Source organism: Pundamilia nyererei, unplaced genomic scaffold, assembly GCF_000239375.1.
Source record: "Pundamilia nyererei isolate P.nyererei 1_Seehausen unplaced genomic scaffold, PunNye1.0 scaffold00234, whole genome shotgun sequence".
Taxonomy (NCBI): Eukaryota; Metazoa; Chordata; class Actinopteri; order Cichliformes; family Cichlidae; genus Pundamilia; species Pundamilia nyererei.
Genome location: NW_005187635.1, coordinates 278,681 through 303,379, shown reverse-complemented (window position 1 = coordinate 303,379; position 24,699 = coordinate 278,681). Strand labels below are relative to the sequence as shown.

The following is a 24,699-nucleotide window of genomic DNA, read 5'->3' as shown; positions in this document are numbered from 1 at the left end:
GGTGACAGGAAATTTGTATCTGTGCAAAAAAAATCCACTTATCCTTTTTTTTTTAATTCAGATTTATTAGCTGTGCAGTTATTGATATGATTTTCTTTTATTTATTTTTTTTTCATGCCCAACACTTTTTTGTTGCTTCCGAGAGCAGTGAGTTAGGCTAGTTGCTAAAGTGGTTTTTTTTTTCCTGTGTGTGTTTTACAAGTGGTGTCATTAAGGCAAGGTCATTATTAAGTGGCACTTGTTGAATCTACATTGCGTTTGTGCTGTAATAGCATACACGTTTCTGCGTATTCACATTCCTTTCCTTGATATACCATTCAATGAATGTATTAAGTTACCATGGGAACCATGACTTCTGTGACACCACGTGATATTATCTCTGATTTTCAGAAAAAAAGAAACACACTTTACCATATGTGGTCCGTTGTCCCTCTCCAGCTGTGAATGATTCGTTTGAGTGCATTAGAAAGGTGGGTGGCTTCCTGTTAACGACGGAGATGTATTCAAAAAACTGTGTTAGCAATAGGGATGCCAAACACCTTTACTTATTCTTTTATTCTCTTTAGATTTCATTCATCATAATGCTATAGTCTCAAGATGCAATTTGCTATTATTGCCTTGCTTTTATATATTTAAGAGGGATGCAGATATCGTAAACAAGGTTGGTTTCAGCTTGTCATCTAAGGGTGGGGTTTTGGAAGTAGTGGGTGGAAATTTAAAAGGAAGAGGTTTGAAAAATGGATTGGTAATTTCAGATCAAAAGCTCTCTCAATCTCTCTGAGATTATGTATTTGTTGTTGTTGTTGTTGTTGTTGTGTGTGTGTGTGTGTGTGTGTGTGTGTGTGTGTGTGTGTGTGTGTGTGTGTGTGTGTCTGACAAGGACTAAAAACACTTAAATATATCTATCACTGTTTTGTTTTGTTTCTTATCCAAGTTAGAGTGGGTTGGAGCCCCAGAGGAAGCCCACATAGCCACAACAAAATCAGCAAATTCTGTCAACAACAAAACGAAACTTAGAACACAAATTTTGTTACAGTGCATTTAGAAAAGGTTATGATTTTAGGTGTTTTTTTGTTGTTTGGTTTTGTATGTGCATGTGTGTGTTTGTGCTAGTATGTATGATTGAAATATGAATTATCGGAGTTCCTTCTGTTTCAGAACTCTGTGTGTCTGTGAATGCAACAACAATCTTTTTTTCTTGTCTTTGTCATTTTTTTCTTTGCAGTCAATGTGAAGCTGCAGCTGTATGATGTGCCAGTAGTCCGAATGCATCTTCAGTGGACGCCACGTCCTCTGTCAGTGTGAACAGCCAGCCAAGACAAGACACTACAGCATAAAGAAGTAAAGTATAAGCTCACAATATAATCTGTGCAGGCTACGTCCACCCATTGATGAATGTAATTGCGATGCCTATATGAGACAAAGAAGTACAGACCTGTGCAACAGTGCTGCCTGGTTATTTCACAGTGGTCCAACAGTTCAGCCTCTGCAGCATGTCTAAATATTTACCAAAGGTTACCAGCACATCAACATGTATATGCATGCGCGGCCACAGAAATGCACAAGGTTTCGTTTTAGCCCTGAGGGAGGCAGAATTTATTAAAAATTATGCAGTGTGCTCTTACGTACATACAATAGCCCAGAAAGCTGCCCGTGAACTTTCACCTGAAGGCCCGTGACCTACATTGAAGCGTGTGGGGGATGCATCCCACTTTTCCGCTTGACGATGCATCATTAACCTACTTCTGACTGTCCAAAGCCAAGTCCCTGCAGCTCACCTGAACCCACCGTTGAATTTAGATACAAAAGCACACACACACGCACACATACGAAATGGCACCATACCATTAGTTTATTTTTTTTCTCCATTGCTTTGGCTTTCCACTTTACCATAATTACACAACACACAACGGTACACTCGCTCTCACAGAGTACATGATGTCTTCCTGTGTCAAAGTGGTTTCCTAGGGTACTAAAGTGCACAGGATCTACCATTTTAGCCACTGTGTTGCTTGACACACATACAGTCCCTCCTTCTCTCTTTATCTAATGCTCTCTCTCTCTCTCTCTCTCTTGCTCTCTCTCTCTCTCTCATACACATTCTGGCTGCTTTCTACTCTCAGTCTCCACTCCTGCCTTCTCATTCTCTTGTTCCCTCTTCCAACTCTGTTTTTTCTTCTTCTCCTCTTTGCTTCTCCTCCTCCTCCTCTTCCTCTTCCACACACGCATACAGATGCACACACACATTTTCTCTCTCGCTTTCTTTCTCTCCCTCTCCTCATATCCACCGGCAACTGAGCAGGCTCCCTCACCAAGCCCGTGGATCCCTTCACTTGACTAATTAGCCTTGAAGTGCTGTTGAAGATCATCATATTTAGCTTAGTGACCTAGCGGCAGAGTGCAGACAGATATAGACTTGGCTGGCTGGAGGCAGAGTGCCTGGCAGCGGGCAAGCTCTCTATCTCTCTCTATTCACACTCACCGCCGAGGGCTTCTCAGTGGCGGAGCGGCGGAAGTGAGGGGCGTTTTTGCTTTGAAAGAGACGAGAAGGGGAAAAGAGAAAGAAGCGGAGCTGAGACCACAACAAAACCTCAGAATGGAAGTCCGCTGCAGGAGCACAACCTCCTAGAGACAGAAACTGTGAGGTGGCAGCCGTTACTTTGCAGCAGCACTGCTTCCAACAAAAAGACATAGAAGGTGAGACTTTTTCAAACCAGTTACTGCTGTGTTTTTTTCTTCTGGCTCTTTTGGGAAACATTTTGTTCCTAAATTTGCATGAGTGTGGGTGTGTGTGTGTGCAAGAGAGAGCGAAAAGGAAAAAGTGTGAGTGCAGATGTGCATCAGTGTGACCCACATTGTTGAACCTGAGGAGCAGCACAGCAGGAATTCTCTGTAGGATGTCTCTCTCCCCTCTCTCTCCTTCTTTCTCCTCTTATCTCTCTTCTCCTCTCCTTCTCTCTCTCTCACACACACACACACAGACTCGCACGCAGCTGTGTGACACCACTTGTTGGACTGACATCCAAACTGACATGCTATGAATATTGAAATACTGGTCAGTTGTATGCGTGCACGCATTAGCCCGTGCACACATTTGCATGAATATCAGCCGGCGCAAATGTGTGAATACACCTGTGCAATGTGTGAGATAGTGACTAACTCTTTTTGTGCTGTGCTACCAATGCAAGGCTTAAGGGTGAAAAAAAATCATTGTGAGCAACATGGACAGCAACACAAAAGACAATCAGACACAGCTGCCTTATGCCTGATTGCTTCTCACTGCTTTGGAAGATGGGAACATAAAAGAAGACCCAAATACAGTATTTACAGCATGCAGCCCCCTGTGTGGGAATGTATGCATATACAATACACAGTCTTTTGATCTCCTGCCATAACCTAAACAATCTTGTCTTTCATGCTCTGAAGCAGAACCTTACAGTGGAATAGTGTTTAATTAATGAAGCAGACAGGTGGCCTTGAAATTAAAGAATCAAATACATTTATATGAACCACAGCATGAATACTTGTGTCCGTTTCTTCATTAAGCGTACATGTCTGAAGGAAATTCTTGAATATTATAAGAATTTTTGGTCATTAACAAGCCTCATTCAGGTCTATAAATAGCGGGATATGATGTTTGATAACTGCAGAGGAACCACTGATTCTTTAAGTTTGTGCACAATGTCACCTGAGGGTGATTTTTGCCCAAATTGGGAATTTTAATTTAGAAATCTTCCATGTTTAAAGTGACAAAAATATAATTTTTTCACTCCTTTCACAGCATAAGATGATTATATAAAAAAAATAAGTTCTTTAAATCTTATCTTGTTGCTGCCTCAGAAGTCCGAAAAAGCTTTGATAGCATATATGTATGAGCTTAAATTATCTGCTAGGGGAAAAAAAGCTGTTAAAGATGAGAGAAGATCTAAATGAATTCCGGGTTGTCAGAGTATTACATCTTTAATTCTTTCTTTATTAATGCATATATTGTATCTCTACTATGCATACTATGACAGCGTTTAACTGCCGTGCTCCTGTTCGTCATGCAAATGTGCACTTTGAATCGCCGTCACGAATAACAAGATGGTGTATTTTTAGTGTTTGTGTAAACAGGAATGAATCATTTACCTTGTTTTTACTCTTATTTTATTTTTAATCTGGCTTCTATCATTTTAGGATGTGACTGATAGGGGGTCAAGTGCACAACGAATGCATGGACACACTCCAAACTTGTGAAGTGCCTTCCTTCTCCTCTCACCCATAATGACCATTGATTGGGGAAAGGGCTGACAAGGCAGCAGAGACTCTCACTAAGCCATAAAGTCAGCAAGATAATTGTTGTCAGGGAGATCGGGGAGGGGGCTAAGCTCGATATCTGAGAGGAAAACCAATTGGTTTGCGAGTGAGTAAAATTATATTGAAGATTGCTGAAGCCTTTTGCTTTATGATTGATAATATCAGGATTTCACAGTTCTTGAAAAATGCATTTACTGTGTTAATCAGAGGATATATTGGAAAGCCTTTTGAGGCTCTCCTAAACTTAAAAGAGTAGTAGCTGTCATTATTTAGCATGAGCGCAGTCATTTGCATGTCACAAACCCCTGAGCAACTCATAAGCTACTCTTCTTACTCTGACTTTTATCACCATCTCCCCCCCTTACCACCTCTTCTCAGTTTGGGGACTGGATCTGTTTTTCTTCAGCGTGTACCTGTTATCCCTCAGTCACTATAATTTCCCATTGCTGAGTCTGCTGGCTTTCACCCCACCCGCTTGATTTCTGAAGAGTTTCCGAACGTCTGCATCAGGACTTTGTCTCGCTCTTATCTCTTACTGTCAGGCTTTTGTTTTTGATCATCGCTCCTCTGTTTCCACTCTACTTCTCCTCCTTTCAACCTCATTTCCCCTCCAATTCTTTTGATTGCCTACCCATACTGGTTTGTGTGCGTGTGTGTACCTGTGTGCATTTTTGATGTGCCATGCAGAGTGTCTTTACAGGCATCCCGACAATTTGGTGAGTGAGCTGGTGTGGATGTATACAACTGTGGTTGTGTGTTTGCTTTGGAATAATCTTTTTGTATTCTTACTGATGATAGATAATAAATGGTTTCTCTCTTTGTGCTCAGACATGATTATCTATGAAAATATGAAGCACAGGGGTTATCAGCTGTTTCAAAGGGGCCAATTTATTAATGGATGGATGGCGCATTGTGAGCATCAGGCAAAAAGTGTCCTCATTATAGTTAATGATCTTAAGTAGTACAACACTTGGTGCCTCTATTGTTCACTGTGAAGATTTAGTCCCAGAAAAGCGTTGCCATATCTTTAAAGAAACACATCACCGAGCTGATGAAGTGATAGCGAGTGAAGCTTTCTCTTATGCTAGGAGAAGTGGTGCTCTAACAAGATGAGTTGTGAGAAAACCTTTCCTCAATTATATTTAGGAGTTTTCAGGTCCATTTTTTTCATTATTAAATGAAGAAGAATATACTTTGAAAAAATCCCCCCTAAAAACTCACCATGGGAAATGTCAGGGGGGGTTGTGTTTTAGGTCAAATGAAAAATTACTAGTCTGCCAAGGAGATGATTGGTGGTTGTTTGCCAGTTTGTAATCAAGATTATTCAAAACTGCATGAAAATTTTAGAAGAGGCGGGGCTGGGATCGACAACAAAGTGATTTCTGGAGTTGATTAATGATTTATTATCTTTACGAGACAGGGCAGCTTATATATTTTCATGTGATGTATATTTTCTCCATTAAATATCATAATTAAATAAGAGAAATTAGAATACACTTTCTTGTATGTCTTCAAGAAAACATCATACTCTTATCACAGTCCAAATATCCTTCTGCACCCAGGGTCTCAATTCATGCATGGTGCAGAGGCATTTTCAGCCTTGACTGTAAGCAGTGAAGACTCAGACTGCTGCAGAAGAAGATGTGTGTAAAAAACACTTTGATATTGACTTTGTAAAGGTAGGTTCAATCTACTTTATATACCACAGAGTTAATCAACAATTTTATATCTTAATTTCTTAGTTATATATTCTACAAAATAAATACTCACTTTTAGGCAAGTAAGTGTCCACCTATCCATTTTTATCTGTTTATTCAATTCAGGGTTGCATGGGGGCAACAACCTGGGAGCCTATCCCAGGGTGAGACGCAGGATCACCAGTCTATCACAAGGCTAACATATAGAGAGAGATAACCATTCCCACTCACATTTACATCCATGGTCAAGTTAGAAACACCTGTTAACCTAACCACATGCATGTCTTTAGACCGTGGCAGTAGCCAGAGATAACCCACAGAGACATGGGGTGAACACAGAAACCCCACACAGAAAAGCTCCAGACCGGATTTGACTTTTCTCGCTGTGAGATAACAGTTTAATCATCATACTAGTAAATGAAAGAAATTTAAAAACAACTAAACATCCTATCTCATAGAACTATAAAGCAGCATAAATTGATCATGCAAATACACCACTGTATAAAAGTCTTGTGTCGCTTGTCATTTCTTTATATTTTGCCAGGAAAATGGAAAATGGTGAATTTATTCAAATGTAGAAATATAAATGAAATACAGTAAATAGTACAAAACAGAGTTTCTACAATTCTAATGAGCTTGAAAGTCAATATTTAATATGAAAACAGCCTGAACTGTCTTAAACAAGCTTTCCCTGAGACTATTTAAAGAAATAAGAAGAAAGTTCTTGAGGCTTCTTTAAGGAGATTCAAAGCTCTTCTTTGGATGCTGGCTGCCTTTTGTTCTGCTCTCTGTCAAGGCGATCACACACTGATTCAATAATGTTGAGGTCCGGGCTCTGGGGAGGCTAGTCTATGACTGATAGTGGTCCAGTGTTTGGTTTTCTATCCAGTATCTGTTCGCAATCATTGATGTGATGAAAGATGATGTCAATCAGGCACTTTTCAGATGGTATTTTATGGTAGATCACAATCTGACAGTACTTTCTTAAATTTTGACAAGACAAACACCACTGGCTTAAATGCAGCCCCAAACCTTAACAGTCTCCACCATGTTTTGCAGATGGCTATAGACAGTCACTGCTGTATCGTTCTCCTAACCTCCTCCATACAACAGTGATTTAAAACAAAAATTTGGATCCATCACTTCATAGGATGCCACTGATTTTCAATCCAGTTTGTGTTTATTTGGCATCCCTCATCCATTCTCCTTGTTTCACTTTCTTAAGAATGGCTTCTTGACAGCCATCTCACCACTAAGACCTTTTCTCAAGATATGCCAGGTTTTCAGCTAATAGCTATTTCAAAATCACCTTGTTGGTGCAAAAATACTGTTTATGGCTGTGTTATCCCAGGTATTTTTATAGAATCAATTAAAGAAACAAATTAAAGTGTCAAACAGTAAAATGTACATTTGTTTCTTTGCAAAGTTGTCTGTAGACACAACACAGGTTCACCCTCTGAGTTAGGTGCCTTTTTTAAGCTTGAATGATTCATAGGTGAGTGTATGTAGCTTAGCAAAAAAGGTTATAAAATGCACGAGAACTATTGTTATTAGAGGCAAAGTAAAGAGAAATGAGAGGTAGCTCAAAAGGTTTGCACAACACTAGATCTGAACTGAACTTCAGCAGCATGCAGTGCTTTTTAAATGTATTTTGCTGTGTTTGAACATTGCTTCATTGTAAAGTTTATTGCAGTCTGATTGTTCAGCATTCTCCGAACAAAAACAGCATAAAAACGATTTTTCTAGCATGCTGACCTCTTTCTCTATGAGTAAGGCCTTGCAGAGGTTTTCTCTAGCATATTTTAAAACAAATATATTTGAAACCATCACAGGATGTAGTGATACACAAAAAACTGTACAACAATCCACTATACAGGCTATACAGGCTTTTCCACTCACACACAGTCCACTCTATGATTGGCACTATATTAACTACTGCTTTTTATCGCCCAGAACTATTTAGTGACTCATATTAGGTACAAAGTTGAAGAAAGTGACCAAACTGAAGTGTCAGTCTCTTTGATGGGTTTCTTTTTTGCAAATACAACATTTCAAATCAATTATTAACCACTGCCAAAGCTTAATATTGACTCTGATTCTGTCCAAAATCTCCTCAATACACGTAAGACAACGTGAGGTCAGTGTGTATACAAATAGTCAGTGTAAGCCAAACTTTCAGGCCTCAAACTGCTCTAAACACTCAGTTTCAGATCATTTTCTCTACTCTTGGTTCTGTATGATGACAGTGAGAGGCAATATTGCCACAGTGCTCAGATCCACAGTCCTGGCTATAAAGCACTGGACCTTCATCTACCTGCTGTTCAAACCTATTTGTTTGCAGGGGGCAGCCAGTCAGTGGAAAGCAGTGAGGTGAGGAGCTAAAGCAGCTTCTTTCAGACAGTGGATGAAGCGAGTAGCTGCACAAAGGCTCAGTATAAGGATTAGTTCAACACTATAAATCCAGTAGACTGAAGCTTTACAGAGACTTTTTCTTTTCCCCAACAGATGATGGACAGTCGCCTGTCAGCACAGGAGAGGACAATGAGGAACCTTCCTCCAGACAGAGGCTTTCAGAAAACCAGCACCTACATCGTGCCCTGCTTCCTCTTTGTGGAGGTGAGTGTGACTGTTAAGGCACATTTTCTTCAACATTTCAGCGCTTTGGTCCCCTGCTGTGCTCATCAGGCTTAACTCACAACAGGACATTTCAGCTTGATTTGGCCCGAGCATCATTTGGAAGCTATAACTGAAAGAAATCTACTGCAATCTAAAGGTTTAATGTGTTTTGTGCTGTGGAACAAAATGATGTGCTGTGTAGCAAGCACAGCAGAAATTAAAAAAAAAAAAGTTTTAAATTCAGCTGTGTATTTAGGTCTTGTTGGAAATTTTAGAAACCTCTGTAAGTTGGAGTCACACAGAGCAAACGGATGGAGACATAAAAGCACATTTTACAGCCGTCTGCTGGTGGATGTTCTCTTCGCTTTCTATTCCCTCACTCCTGCATCGCTTTCTGCAATCTCTTCCTGTGTTTCTCATGGTGGATGAAGAGCAAAATGTGTCCCTTGGGAAAAAACGCATGAATTGGCTGAACCACTTTTCAATTCAGTGACTCTCGAAGGAAGTGATTGATTTTGATTAACTGTCACAAATGGGTAATTACCCCCTCGTCCATGAGTCCGTTTAGTGATAACATTCAGCACAAGGGTGAAGGGATCTGTCACAAAGACCTTTTCCCTCATATGTTCCTGCTCTTCCCACAACTCTTCTTCTTTCCCTGTAATCCCTAAATGACCCGGTGAAGCTCTCATGGATCAAGCTGCATTTCCTAATTAATTGGCCTGATTAAGAACGGAAACCCAATTAGCCTGTGCTACTGTTAACATGCTCCAAGCCTGAGGATCCTCAGAGTTACAGCAGAAATAGCAAAATATGCAAAATTAGCACTTTTTAGCATTAAAATAAGGGTCTTTGCATTTAAATTCAGCCTAGAAATATAATTTCTTACTCTTACATGAGATCAAATGTTAATGTTTAATGTTGATGAAAGCTTTTTAGTCAAGTAGTGCCATAGAGAGCTGACTAGAAATAGAGGTTTTGCAATTGACAATAGTGCCTCCAGTAGGGCCCTGTACCCTAAAAATGATATTCCTAAACAAGTAATGTACATTTTTAAATTGAGGAAAGCATTTTTTGTGTGTGCGTGTGTGTCACCAACATATCTTTGATCTTTGTGTTCTTGCTTTCATAGTGTCTCCTCTTTTCAGGAAGCTAACACGAAATCGGGACAGTGTTGGGAAAATCAGGCCCAGACATTGTCCACAGGTTCCCTCTCTCATATGCATCACACAGTAGGCGCTTCGCTGTGTCAGATGTGCTCTCACTACTGGAAATACTCAATTTGGATTTGGCAAGGGGTAGCGCCTGGAGCAAAAGCAAAAGCTGTTTAATGTCTGATCCAACTGATGGGTACTTACTTACAGCTTTTTGTGCCTAAACGTAATCAAAGGGCGAGTGAAAATGAAAGTAAACAGCAAATTAAAACAGACACTAAAGTAGGTGAAATAATGACAGTGCCTTTAAATGAACCCTAGTCTCACGGATTATGTTGCCACCATTCTGCTTATCCGCCCCCTCATGCAGTCTTTATTGATCTTTTAAATTATAAGGTGTTTTGCCGGAGAGAAAATTGGTTTCTCTTGAAACATCACTGAGAAAGCAATCTAGTTATATGGGAACGTATTTTTATTTGTATTTTTTTTGGAGACTGCTTGGCTGTTCAGTCAAGCAAAGAGCTGATGATGTATATGGCCATTTTTCTGATTTACCGACTGAGACAAACTTAAACTGACTATCACTGATGTTGTGAAAAGCTGGTCTCTTTGTGGTATCCATCCATCCTTTTTCTTCCAGTTAGCCAGCTGCCATCGGTTGAGAGGTGGGGTATACCTTAGACAGGTCGCCAGTCTATTTCAGTGCTGTGGATTTGCAGTTTTAAAAAAATTAAGCTGACTCTTTCTTTTCTACACGACCCAACCTCTTCACCTGAAACTCCAAAGGGATTTTCCTCAGCCTTGTGTTTCATCTCTCTATATGTTCAAAAACACAACAACCTCTTGAGATGTGACTATAACTTTTTTTTTATCTGCTCTTTGTGCCTCAGCCAACACACGGAGCCTGCACTGTTTCCACGCACACACCTCAGTTACCTCTGCATCTCTTTATAGCTCAAATATCTCGCGATCCCTCCAGGTTTACACGCGGCCTTAAGCTTGCTTTTATTTTTCATTCATTGCGCTTTAGCATTCGCTCATTCTCGAGATCCTCTTGAGGACATGTTATAATGATTTTCCACCTTTTTTAAAAAATTGTTCATAGTGCGTTTGTAATATCTCTAGGCTTGAATCTGTCACAGGTGCTCTTCACCTCCTTCTATATTCTCTTTGATGGTCTCCTGAGTACTGCCCAGTCATTCTTTACCTCTCTGCATCACTCCTATTCAGCACTCGGTCCCTTGAGTAATTACCGTACGTTGTTTGTACCATAGATTTCTCCATTATTCCCCTTTGATTGTAAAGCTTCGTCTCCTCCTCCCACTCAAAAGCCAGTCTGCTATCACAAAGTCTCTATTCTCCTCATTTTTCACCAACACTCTGTCTGTGTTTTCCCGTGAGTGTCTATCGTTTCTTGGTATTTCTTTGTGTCGCTCCTCTTGGTTTTGTTCATTTGCTCCTCCTCAGGATAGATTTTGTCCTCGGTAGACCTTGTCCCCAACCTTACCTCATATCAGAATGGAGACAGGAGGGCATTACGTACCAGGGTGTGAGCGCTTCTTCCCATTTTTGCCACCTTATTACCCCATTTCTGAGGACCCCTCTTTTTTTCAGCTTAGAGATGGATTTGGAGATGGAGATTTGGTCTGACTTTAATGACTGTATGTGCACCTGAATGAATCTGCGTGCATTACAGTAGTTTAATAAAGAGCGTTTTAAAATTAAATTCCCCCCTCTGCTGCATTCAGACTAAAGCAGCTTGCTGTAGCATAGCTCCCCCCGGAGGGCACACTCTCCTTTGTTGTTACATTAGCATCTCATTACCCATTTCTTTTCAATCCAAACGCCCAGTCTTATTTCCCTTCCGCTCTTGTGATCGTGTTGCCGATTCCCTCTCTCATTTCCCACACAATCTAACTGCCTATCTATCACTGTCTGCCGCTCTATCTCTTTTATTCCTTCCTTATAATTTTATTTATGGCGATGGCCCTTTTCCTCTTACTCAGTCAGTCTCTCTGTCAGTTCGTCACTCCTTTTTTTTTTTATAAAGGCCTGTCTACCACATCTCACCGCGCTTGTCTGTATTTCTCTTCCCCTGTGATCGTGCTTGTGTCGCCCCCCCTTTAGTGATTGTTTTTTCCCTCTCTCTCTCCCTCTGCTTGATTAAAATGTGAGAACTGGTCCTATCACTTTCCTGTTAAAACAAGAAAGCGTTTACACCATTTTCCTTTAAACTGCATGTGATGAAAACAACATAATGGACAGCAGATTAGTCGTCCTCCTTCGCCGCTCTATCTCTCCGTCCTTGCTGCTCTCTTTTGTTTTTGCTTCATGCTGCTTCTGCAGCTGTGAAGCCACACAAGAGGCTGGTCTGGGGCCTAACAGAGGCACGGCTTCAAAGGATCCTCTTTAAAAAGTCATTTTGATACGACTGGCTCCTGACTTGCTTTAGACACTGGTGGGTGGGAGGAGGGCTGTTCTTTGGTGTGATCTAGGCCAGGCGGGCCTACTGTGAAAATCTGTACTGAAGTCGAGTTACATAGTATCGAAGTAGGAGTGACTACAAATTGACTGTTCTCACTGCAGCCGTCAAATAGTAGTGTTGTATCAGCTGCAACAATAGTAAAATATGATAATTATTACTGTCAACTGTTAATGTGCTGTGGTTATTAATTCATGGCACACAGCTTGTGAAGCGTGCGCGCGGGCTTTCCAGCTTTACTTTTCGGCCAGCTCGGGCTCGCTAAGCTTCCTCCTCTTCGCTCCTTCCTCACGCCTCGTTGGCTGCGTCCTCCTGTGGCATAGCAACTTCTGTAAAATAAACAGACTGCTCAGCATCAGACCACATAATATTTCAGGTCTGCAGCTTATGCTGTCTGATGATACTCTGAGGTGTTAGTTCATGTCAGCTTGCAGCTCTCATAGCTGAGCTTTTCTGTACATACACCAGTACGTGTTTGCTTAGTAATTTTTTAATAGTCAGTAATATTCATAATACAGTAATACTCGTGGCCATTGATCAGTGGGCTTTGATCAGTGGTTGTTGATCAATGGTCATGAGATTTGCATAATTAGGATTAAGGAACTGACCTCCCAGCCCATTGTTCCTTCACTTGGCTGATTTCAGTCATTATGCAAATGTACTGTTTATAAGATTGGGGAAACCTGCAGTCAGCTGAGACTGAAGAAGTCACTTGGATGAGTGACGAAACGTTTCTCCCACAAAACGCTAGGTCCGGATGAACAGAATCAACTTTTGGAAGGTCAGTAATACATTCAAAGGCCATCTATTTATATACATCTTGCTAATAGCCAATTGAAACTCTATTGCTTTCAAATTTGCCTTAATTCTTCATGGAATAGATTCAACAAGGTGCTGAAAACAGTCCTCAGAGATTTTGGTCCATGTCCACATGGCAACATCATAGTTGGCTGCACACCCACGATGATCTCCTGTTCTACCACATCCCAAGGTCTTCTGTTTGATTGAGATCTGGTGACTGTGGAGGTCTTTTGAGTCCAGGGAAATTATTGTTGTGTTCAAGAAACCAGTTTGAGAAGCTCAGTCCATCACTAGATGGACATAGTTTGATGTGTTGGACATGGTGGGCATCAATACTCAGGTCGGGTGTGGTGTTTAAACCAGGGCTGCCCAATCCCAGTCCTCGAGAGCTACTATCCTGCAGCTTTTAGATGCATCCCTACTCCAACACAGCTGAATCAAATGAATGGCTTGTTATCAGGCCTTTGCCAAACACGATGGCATGCTGAAGAGGTAATCAAACCATTTGATTCAGCTGTGTTGGAGTAGGGATGCATCTAAAAGCTGCAGGACGGTAGCTCTCGATGACCGGGATTGGGCACCCCTGGTTTAAACAATGCTCAGTTGGTGTGGCAAGAAAAGAATTCTCCCGCACAATTACACCATCACCATCCTGAACCACTGATACAAGACATGTTTTAATGTGGTTTACATCAAATTCTGACCCAACGATTTAATTGTTCCATCAGAAATTTGGTCTGGACAGGGCAACATTTTTCCAGCCTTCTATTTTCCAATTTTGGTGACCTCATGTGAATTGTAGCATCAGCTTTCTGTTCTTAGCTCATAGGAGTGACATGCGGTGTGGTCTTCTGCTGCTGTAAATGGAAAATGGCCTGTATTTGTGTAGCGCTTTACTTAGTCCCTAAGGACCCTGAAGTGCTTTACACTACATTCAGTCATTCACCCATTCACACACACATTCACACACTGGTGATGGCAAGCTACATTGTAGCAACAGCTGCCCTGGGGTGCACTGCTGTAGCCCATCTTCTTCGAGGTTTGACATTCTGTGTTGATTCTCTTCTGGACGCCGAGTTTGTAATAAGTTACCGTTGCGTTCTTGTCAACTCAAAGGAGTCTGCTAATTCTCCTCTGGCATAATCAAAGCATCTGTGCCCAGAGAACTGATTTCTCTTTTTGGACCATTCTCATTAAACCACCGCCCATTAGGCAACAACAATCTTGCCAAATCCAAAGTCAAATTTAAAGAGGTCAGTGAGGCTATTTATTAAAACTCTGAAGTTTTAATAAATAGGTGCATTTATATGCAACTGTAATAATTTACATCCTCAATTCTAAAACATACTGAGGATATCTTGCAAGTCACAAATTTCTTGATACTGAAAGTTCAAAACATTCACAGATGTCTTTGCTTTTCCTTTCTAGCGAAACAGTTTTCACTTCTAGCATCCAAAGCAAGACAAAAGTTTTAATATTTAGGCTCTTGGTTGGTTAAGCACTGCTGTTTTTACGCTTCAGTTTGTTTACATGCATTGGGGAGTGTTCGTGCATATGTAAAAAAGTTGTGCAAAGCCTTTTTGTGTCTCAGAGGGAGCTGCGTGAAATGACTTGTCTGAAGTGATGTCACTGAGCCGGTTGTTGTTTGAGTGCGACAAGAATGAAAAATTTAAATCTCTGAATCTGCTGCATCTGTTTTGATCCTTTGTCCATCTCTGACAGTGTTACAATGCAGTGCTAAAACAGTGGAGTGCTCGCCTAATCATAATTTAGATCTCTGGTCTCAAAAAGACTTGCTCCTTCTGATATTTTCAGTATTCAGAAAAATAGAGACACTGAACACATTCCAAATACATGGTTTCATCCCTTTTAGAAACACAGAGCATAAATATCACCATAATTTCTGGGGGCAGTACTGATCCTGACAAAGACAGAGCAAACTTCTGTTTTGTTTTGTCCATCTTGTTGGATTCAGCCCCGGCATCAGTTTGCTTCTTAATATGTTATGTTATTCAGGACAGACACAAATCTAGCATCTTTTTATCGTTTCAGGTTTTAAAAACAAGTTCTCTAGCCTAGCCTAGTTTGCTTTAATAATAAACAGTGTTGCTAATACATCAGACCAACACTTGCCTCCACCAAAGCCTTCTCCTTACATGTGCTCACTTCATCCACAGTCCCTGCTGGGTATGATATCATCTCAGTACATCTTCTACCTTCAGGCAATGTGTTTGATATATCGTTTGCTTTTTTCTAAATATTCCTTTTTGGTTCATTTGTGCTAGGAAGAAGAAACACAATATTTTCTCAGATACAAAGTAATAAACATGACTAGGCTCTATTGCAGCAGCTTTGCATGATTCCCAGTTCAAAACAATCCCTGTTTAACCTGTACTGAAGTCTTGCCTGAAACAAGCCACTTTAGCTTCTCGTCTTTTAAGGTCTCCATCAACGATTGGTTGATCAGTCCCTCTTAGATTGGCAAAGGTTGGCAAATAATTGCCTTCTAATTTATAAATGCAGACAGATTGCCCAGCCTTTGCAACTGACCTAATCCAGTCTGCACCACTGAGTGCAAATCATCTGTGACAGGCATCTGCGTAAAAGGGGACCTGACTCAATTTGTTGCCCACTGGTTTTGCTCCTATGTCAAACCATGTCGTTCGCCTATGTCATTTTGCAGTTAAACTATTTGTGGAGGAATTTCTGAAGTTTTCAGCTATATGAGGTTCTGTCTGAATCTCTTTGTGTATGTAGACGGAAACAGATTTGGAACAGACAGCAACAAATTTGCAATTTTCAACCATTTCTCATAGTTATTCACTGTATTTTAAAAACAGATTGCAAGTAATTGCCACCTTGACCCATTTAATTGTAAACTGACATCAGACTGTCTCTGTGTTATCGCTGTCATCACCAAAGCTGCTTTGAAGACCGCATTTCAAAGGTAACAATATCGCCAGATCACAAGTCACAATTCTTTTGGTCCAACCACAGTTTTCCTTATGACTGTAGAATAACCCGATTTTCTTCTGATTGGTTGGTTAACGAGTCAGAGCTGTGTGTTTGAGATGGCCATCTCATCTATTGCTGTCAGTTTATATATGACAGAAATTAAAAAGAGCATAGAGGGTCCCCATTACCTTTTCCATTAGTGTTCCTTTTCATATGTGCTTTCAGTCCAGCTTTACTTAAATTAAAACGCTCCGGTAGATTAAACGTTATTGCTAAAGTACTGTACATCCCCGTAAGTCGTTTTGTAATAGTGCTAATGATTGCCATTAACTTCTTTTTAACTTTGTTATGATCCATTTATTCACAATCAACATTTCCTCATGCCACAAAGGAAAGATAAGAAAAAAATTAATTCCGTTTCATAACATCTCTGAGCACATTACCTTTACACTAGAGCGTCATACTTTCCTGGTAATTTTTGGGTGATGAAAAAGTGCCTGCACAGATTCATTTTTTTTTATGTCCCCTCCCTCCTCAAGACACACACATACTCCCATGAAGACACTGTAACAGTTCATTGGCACATCATTCTCTCCCTAGTTCTCTCCTCATTATCTCTCTGACTCCATGAATAGCACCTGCCCGCCTGTCTGCTGCTCTGGGATTTCTCAATATTCTGGGTGGATGTTTGAAACACTTGTTAGCTGCGCTGCTTCCCACCTTTTATCCCTTTAGGGAGGGAGGAAGAAAGGGATGTGGGGGGGGGGGGGGTGATAGAGATCCTGTACTGTATGGATATCACAATATACTGTAGGTCCCTGTCATCTGCAGGTAATCAGTAGAGTAGCTGAATATTTGGCCAGCGGCATCAGAGCTAACTGTTTTAGAAATAGAACAACAAGATGCTGGAATAAGACTTTCAATAAAATCTGTATCTAAGATATAGTCTTTACAAACTCTTCCTTCTATTCATGTTACATGTAATTACAGGAGTCAGATATAGAGGTTGGCTCTCAGTGCTGGTTATCCATGTAGCTCTAAATAGATTCGGCTTAAATTCTAAATTGTACACACTTTTTCCAGAACATGTTAAAATCAAGTTAGATTTAAATTATTCTGCAAAAGTGCTGTTTTTTTAAAGGCTGAAGTAACAATAGAAAAGGGGGATGCATGTCAAATAACTGTTTATTTAAAAAAAAAAAAAAAGCAAATACATGTGTATATTCATAAGCAAGATAGCGTTGGCATAAAAACCTTTAACTGCACTGTAGGCTTTTATTCTGGCAGCGTGTTTGTGCGAGTGAGCCTCTTCCTTTTATTCCTCCCTGTTTGTAAGATGCGGGGGCATGTGTGCTTGAGGACTGGGGATTTCATAGAATTATGTGATTGTTCTTTGGTGTGTAGCAGTGAACATTTAAACGCACTATTCATGGATATGTAGTCCACTGGCACGAGGAAGCTCTAAATGCATTTGTTTGCTATGGGGAGAGAAAGAGAGAGACGGGGGTGAGGGAGCCAGTGAGAGACTGTGGACACAGAGAGACAAAGATGTTGTGACAGTGAGGATGATTGAGAGACATAAAAGGAAATGCAGCGAGAAGGGGAGACACAGAAAGCGTGGGTTTGAAAATTATTGAGGAAAGATGTTTTTGACAGATGACGGGGAAGGGGGGGGGGGCAATTTTAAGATAAATAAACCCATCAGAGAAACAAAAGCACTGGGAGAAAAGAGAGAGAGAGAGAGAGACAGGGAAAAGAGTGGAGGACATGTGGGTGCCCCCCCCACCTCGCCACAAAAAACTGAACGCCTGCTTTGATCCTCTTCATTTCCCTTGTTCCCTTTTTGTATTTTACCTCACTCTCCACTTCACCCTCTTTCACTCTCTCATATATCCTCATTTACTCTCTTGCACCTCCTCTCCCCTGTTTTCCCCTCCTCCCCGCTTCCACTCCTAGTTTTATTTCCCAGCGGCTTTGCCCGGCCGCACTCTGTGATGTACTAATGTCTCATTAACTCTTTTATCTGTCTGTTTATCTTCTTCCACTTCCACTAACCCTAACCCTCTGCTGCTTCTCCCAGTGCTCTCTTAAAGGCTCTATCCCTCTGGCTTGACCAAGGTTTTCCATCTAATCCATCTTGTAGTCCTCTTGCTCAGTGTGTTGTAATACAACCCAGTGACACCAGGCGGCAGTCAAGGCCATTTATTTGCTTGTTATCCATGCTGATTATGATTTCCTTTAGTGAGTTTTTTTTTTTTTTTTGACTTTGTTATCTCATATAATCAAACTCATCTATTTAACAAATATGTTTTTAAGGGGCAGTGTCCCTGCGATGCATCGTATTGGTGCTCTACTTGAGCCGTTTCTGTCCCAGAGGCTGCATGCGCCCAACACCTTTGCTTTTTTTTTATCTGGAAATCTGCTGAATCTCATAGAGACGCACAGATCGAGATCTCAGCCGCTGTAAAATATTTAGTGGCTCCGATCACGTGAGCGAGTAATCATGTGGCTCATCAGGAAAACAGGAGAGGTGTTGCTGCCTCGTCTCACTCGAATTTAGGTGAAATGTTTTCAGTGAGGCTCTGTGATGCGTGTTGTAACTCTGAAGTCAACTGAAGCCATGCAAATATAAAAAGCGTTTCAGCTGAAGATGCCAGCTTTTGGTTTAGAGGTTAATTTGTGTGGATGTGTTTTTAATTGTGGCTGATTAATGTTGGCACATTAAAAAAAAACAGAACATTTAGCTGTTTAGTAACAGATAATAAGAAGAAGGTTAAACATTTTGCAGCCACTTTATGAGAAACACCTTCACAGGCTAATGTGTGCCAGAGATCATAATCATTTGTTTTTGGTGACATTATTAAAATATGTTCATTCAGTTATATTATGTATATAACTGTGGTCGAGGTTAAAGGAGGTATTATTGAGGACCTAATGTATTTAACAATTCAATGAAAGATTAAAGGAACAGCACAACAAAGAATCAAGATAATAATTTCCTTATTAACTAAATTTGCACATTTTTCTTCTGCCCTGTTGTGATGTTCATTCACACAGACTGCTTTGGTGTGGGTTGTCTGGTTTTGCAGGTATCTGCTGCAAAAACGTTTGCTTTCTCTTTAATATAATAGAACTAAATGATAATTGTACCGTGATATGTTTCATTTAGAAACAGTTATCTGTCTGCATCCGCCAGTTAAAAGAAGCCAATATTACCAGTCAGCTGAGGGAGGCAGTCAGAGGACAAATGTAAGTAAATTTGATTATGGGTTAAACTTTCCCTTTAAAAGCATACATTGCAATGCAAAACTCTTGCACTACCCCTCATTTATTTATATGAAGCTAGGAAAATAGAAAATGTATGTAGCAAGTTAGTGAAACAGGTGCTTAGATGCATACTTTATATAAGACAAAAACAGATTTTTTATCGTTTTAACAAGCTTGAAATTAAATATTTGATGTCTTTTTTCTCCAACACAGCCTTAACTCTATTGGGAAAGCTTTCTTCTTGTTTCTTTAAATAGTCTTCAGGAATAATTCTCCACGTTTCTTGGAGGTGATTCAAAGCTCTTCTTTGGATGTTGGCTGCTGTTCTGTTCTCTGTCAAGATGATCTCACACTGCTTCAGTAATGTTGAGGTCTGGGCTCTGGGAAGGCCAATCTATGATTGATAGTGTTTCATTGTGTGTTTTGGATCATTGTCATGCTAACAAATGAAGCTGTTGACAGTCAGTTGCTTTTCAGGTGATATTGCATGATGGATCAAGATCTGCTTGTACTTTTCTGCATTCATAATTCATCAGTTTTTAACGTCTCCAACACCGCTGCCTGAGAAGCAGCCAGAAACTATGACAGAGCCTCCACTGTGTTTTACAGATAGACACTCACTTCTGCCGTCTTCTGTATATATGGATATATTGATGACGACGATTTTCAGCTTTAAAAGATCTGTGACTACTGATTTTTTTTTTCTTGAGTAATTTGCCATACCTCAGCCTTTTCTCCCTGCTTCCCTTCCTTAACAAGGGATGGCCACCCTTCCACTAAAACCATTTCTGATGAGGCTTCAGTCAACAGTAGAGATAAATATTTCAGGTCCTGTGTCAGGTCTTTGCTGGATTTCTTTTCCTATTTCTTAAGGACATGACTTCCAGATGCTGTTTATCTGCTGCAGATAGCTTTTTAGGCCTGCCAAGGACACACTGCACAATGTGCTGAGATATGCCAAGTTTGCAGCTAATAGCTATTTGGGAATCACCTTGTTAGTGCAAAAATACTATTATATGCCTGTCAAACTGTGTTATGTTTGGCATTTTTTGTAGATTCGTTTAAATAATTGGGAACAAATGCTGTGTTTTTGCAACAGGCTGCTAAGTTTTCTGTTATTTGGAGATCCAATACTACTTCTACCTTCCGGTTAGGGGGCTTTTTCATGCTTGAATGATTCATGGGTCAGTGATAAATGACATAAAAACTACAGCCTGGACTGAAAATTAGTGGGGGAAAAGCATTCAGTTAGAAAGCCTGGAGAACTAAGAGCACATTAAAAAAATTACAATAAAGTCTGGCTCCTTGAAAGCAAAGGAATTAGACTTTTCCGAAGTAGATTTTATTGCAGAACATTTGCATCAGGTGCAATTAATACGCATGACTCAAAAAAATTAAAAATGAAGTTTCAAATGTGCAAAACCATACTTAAATATAGAAAATTATCTCTTAAATGTAGGCTTACCCAGCCTCACCCGTGCTCATTATGACTCAGTTATAGTACAGAGTGTATATTCATTTAAAAACACTGCAGACCTGCTGTTAGCAAAAAGCAGCAGCATGCTTCCAGTTCATCCTGAGCCCTGTGACATTTGTCTTCTTGCAGCAGGACGCTGTCATCTCGTCACCAGCCTCCATCCACACATTCTCACCTCCTGTAAACATGTTTGACTTTAGCAGTTGACTTTTCTGCCATCTGGCTGCTCCACACAGGCCGACGGTAGACATGCAGCAGTTATGTGCGAACTCACAGTTTGGCCCCAGGAGACATTAGTGATGCCCACTCTATTTTCACCTCTAGTTTCCCTACCCATAATGCACCATTATTGTCACATTTCATTTCCCCCTTTCCAGTTAAAGGGCTTTTAGGGGAAGGAGATTTTCCTCATTTTCTGTCACGACTCCCATATTAGTCTCTTTGATTTCTTGCTTTTTCTCCCTTTGAAGTGCAGAGGTGTAAGCATTAAGTCTTAATTACATGGTCTGATAAGTGATTTCAGTTTACTGGGTCAGATGGAAAGAGGTCAAGCTCTTGAATCTTTTGCAATTTACAAATCTGATTTAATCCCATGGCTAAATTTATCCTGACAGATTTTAGTATCTAAATCAAATTGGGTTTTATTGCATAACAGTGCAATCCCTTTTTTTCATCATCATTTCTGCTGGCAACATTGTTCCAGATTCTGAAGCAGCAGGCTAGAAATAACAAATCTATGTGATTCATAAACAGGGATGCCAATTCCTGGCTGTGCTATGATATTTACTGTACAGTACAGTACGGCTGTACGTTCTTATTTCAAAGATTTACAAGCATATAGTTGTGTTTGTATGACAGTAAGCCTTTCAAACCTCAGTGTCCACCAAGACTTAAAAAATGCATGAAATATTTAGTTTCGTCATATTTGAATTTTTTTTTTAAATATGCGAACAGAAGCCATTGTCTTATTTCCTGTCGTTGAACTGGCATTCAATGTTTCGAGGCTTTAGTGTTTTATCCTTTATAGTCTTTGAAAGATTAATTTCACATCTCTTGAAACAGACTGACAGAGCAGTGAAAGGAACACGCTTTGTGGCATAAAACCAACTGCTAATTTTCACATTCAGAGAAGATAACAAGCAAATTTATTTAGACCCTTTTTTGTGATAACATATGTGATAGCCACAGACTTTCTCTGCCCTCTTGACACTATGATTATGTGGATTCATTTCTTATAGAATATATATAACACACAGTAAACCAGCAACTTGTCACTCTACTCTTGGCACACTATCATTAGAATAGAATAGAATAGAATAGAATAGAATAGAATAAAATGCCTTTATTGTCACTATACAGTTGTACAATGAGATACAGAGCATCTCCTACTCAGTGTAAACATGCTGGGGGGGAGGGGGGTACAGTTCTGCAGCGCTATATACATATGGACAGTATTAACATAGAGAAAAAGATATATATATATATATAATGTACAAATATACAAGCCGTTTTTAAAAAAGAAAGTAATATGTAATAAATAGTGTTGTGTATATACAGTTGAGTTATTGCACATAGAATTGGTATTGCACAGTGGTGGTCCATAGAGGAAGTGGGAAGAAAAAAAATTGGGGGGGGCTGTGTTATCGGTGCATATGTGAGTTCAGGGTGGTTATGGCTTTGGGGAAGAAACTGTTTTTGAGTCTGTGGGTTTTTGTGCTGATGCACCTTTAGCGCTTCCCTGAGGGAAGCAGGCTGAACATGTTGAAACCAGGGTGGGAGCAGCGGGAGGAATAAATGTCCATCAGGGAGGGGAGAGGGCAGCCGATGATCTTTTGTGCTGTCTTGACCACACTCTGAAGCCTCACTCTATCCGCCTTGGTGCAGCTGCCGTACCATACCGTGATGCAGTAGGTTAGCAGGCTCTCAATGGACGAGCGGTAGAAGGTCAGCAGCAGGTTGGAGTTCAGCTTGTACTTCCTGAGGACTCTCAGGAAGTGCAGCTGCTGTTGGGCCTTGACGACCGCTAAGATGTTGTCTGTCCAGGAGATGTCAGCAGAGATGAGGACACCAAGGAACCGGAAGGTGTGGACCCTCTCCACACACTCCCCGTTGATGTAAAGGGGGGCCAAGTCAGTGCTGTGTCTCCTGAAGTCAACAATGAGCTCTTTGGTTTTCTTAGTGTTCAGTGTTCATTATCCTCCATATCCATGATTGTTAATGACTAATAACACTGAAATGGAAGTGAGTCAGCAGTTAGTGATCACTCACTAGTCGGTATGATGGCTGATTGGCTCTAAGGTGTGTGAGCGATACAGTTTGTGTACTGTTTTAACTGACTGTGATTAACTTTAGCAAGTATTACAACCAACCAAGCTCATCTAATCTTAAAAATTGGTATTTTACCCAACACGACGATCCTTCCCTAAATATAATTTGGTTGTTTTGTGCCTTGAAACCAAGTTTGGTGCCATTGCTTACACATTACTTTACTTTATCCCCTTCAGAAAGTAAATCATTCTACTTATGCATCACTCTTATTTACCACCTGAGTGATGTTGGTTTGCTTAGCAATTCATAATATTAACATTAAACCTTACGTATTGCTAAATATCCGCACAAATGCTTGTGCACAAATACTCTGAAAATAAGACGAGGATACACAAGGTCATCCTTTTAGTGTTGTTCTACTGAGCCACCAGCAGAACTGATAAAAGCAAACACAAAGAGCACTTCAAAATGCTGTGTCAACAGTGCTCATATTAAAGAAAAGGGCAACATTTACTCTACTATTTTCAATTCCGCGAGCCTGTTCATCTCTGCTTCGGTGACCTGTTGAAAATTCAGGCTCTGGCTGCTTGGTTGGGGTTGGCACACATTTGGGCATCTCTTTGGACTTTGAGGTCTATCATTACTGGCTTTGTGTTGTCATGTATTTGCAGTTTTTTGGAGACATTTCATGTTTACAGCAGTGAGTTGTTGTCGCTCACCCATTCTGCACTCTACCGTCACATTTCTTAAAATGAAAGTGAATTAATTTGAATTTTTGTCCTATCCTCCACATGATAGTTGTTGTTCTTGAAGGCGTGCAAAAATTACATATTTTATTGTTTGATTAGGAGGACTTTTGTGTGAATGCAGCTCTTAAGCCTGGTTCTGTCTGTGTTTCATTACAATTTCACCATGCTTTATTTCTATTTCCAGGCGAGTTTCCCAAATAGCCTCTAAAGAATTTAACAAAGAGCTGATAAATTACTAAGAGAAACATTGAACATTTACAAGTAGCAGATATAAATCTAGTGCAAGATACATTTTAACAAAACATTTAAGTATGCTACTTTAAAAATTTTAAAAAAAGGAAATAAAACATTTTGTTTTATTTTGTATGTGAGAATTAGGCGGAGGTCTTATGTGTGTACACCCTGAACAAAAATGAGGACAGAATTGAAAGGGGAAGGTGTGGACCATCTGGTGAGCACTCCTTTAAGTGGGACAAACAGGTGGACCGACTGGATTCAAAGGGTGCCAGAGTCGCGACGTATTGGGGCAATAAAGAAGACATTTATTTTCAGTGGCTGCAAGGAAGACTTACTGTGTAAAAAATCAAAATTTAAGCACTTCTACTGGTTACTATTGTAGCAAAGATGTTAATGAATTTACAACGGCAGTATCCTGGTTAAAGAGCATGTGTGAAGATGACTTGTGACAGAATGACATTTGGCTTGCCATAGCCCTTCGTTACCACCCTTACTACCAACTTTAATTCGTCAGTGCTGTTCATGATGCTTTAGAAATAATTTTATGCAAATTAATATTCCAAGGTGACTTGTGCAGGATGTTCCTCGATGCTAATTAGAAACCATCAACTTGAAGTTGCTTTGACCTTTACAGATATTACGGCAAACTGGCAGTGCCTGCGGAATATGCAGGGATTTGGTTTCTTGTTTGTGTGTAATA

General features: G+C 40.2%; 1 protein-coding gene across 3 annotated transcripts in view; it reads left to right on the top strand.

Annotated features, from left to right (window-relative positions):
• The first annotated feature begins 2,236 nt into the window (after window positions 1-2,236).
• LOC102195657 (lipid phosphate phosphatase-related protein type 5-like) overlaps window positions 2,237-24,699 on the top strand; it is a 58,430-nt gene continuing 35,967 nt past the window's right edge. For 2 of the 3 annotated variants that reach the window (XM_005748930.1, XM_013914872.1), the window contains exons 1-2: window positions 2,237-2,697; window positions 8,499-8,609. In XM_005748930.1, the coding sequence (XP_005748987.1) occupies window positions 8,499-8,609 (111 nt within the window). In that variant the 5' untranslated portion in view covers window positions 2,237-2,697. Of the gene's footprint in view, window positions 2,698-5,899; window positions 5,976-8,498; window positions 8,610-24,699 lie in introns of those variants that run through there. The other variant, XM_005748931.1, reaches the window with a different exon arrangement.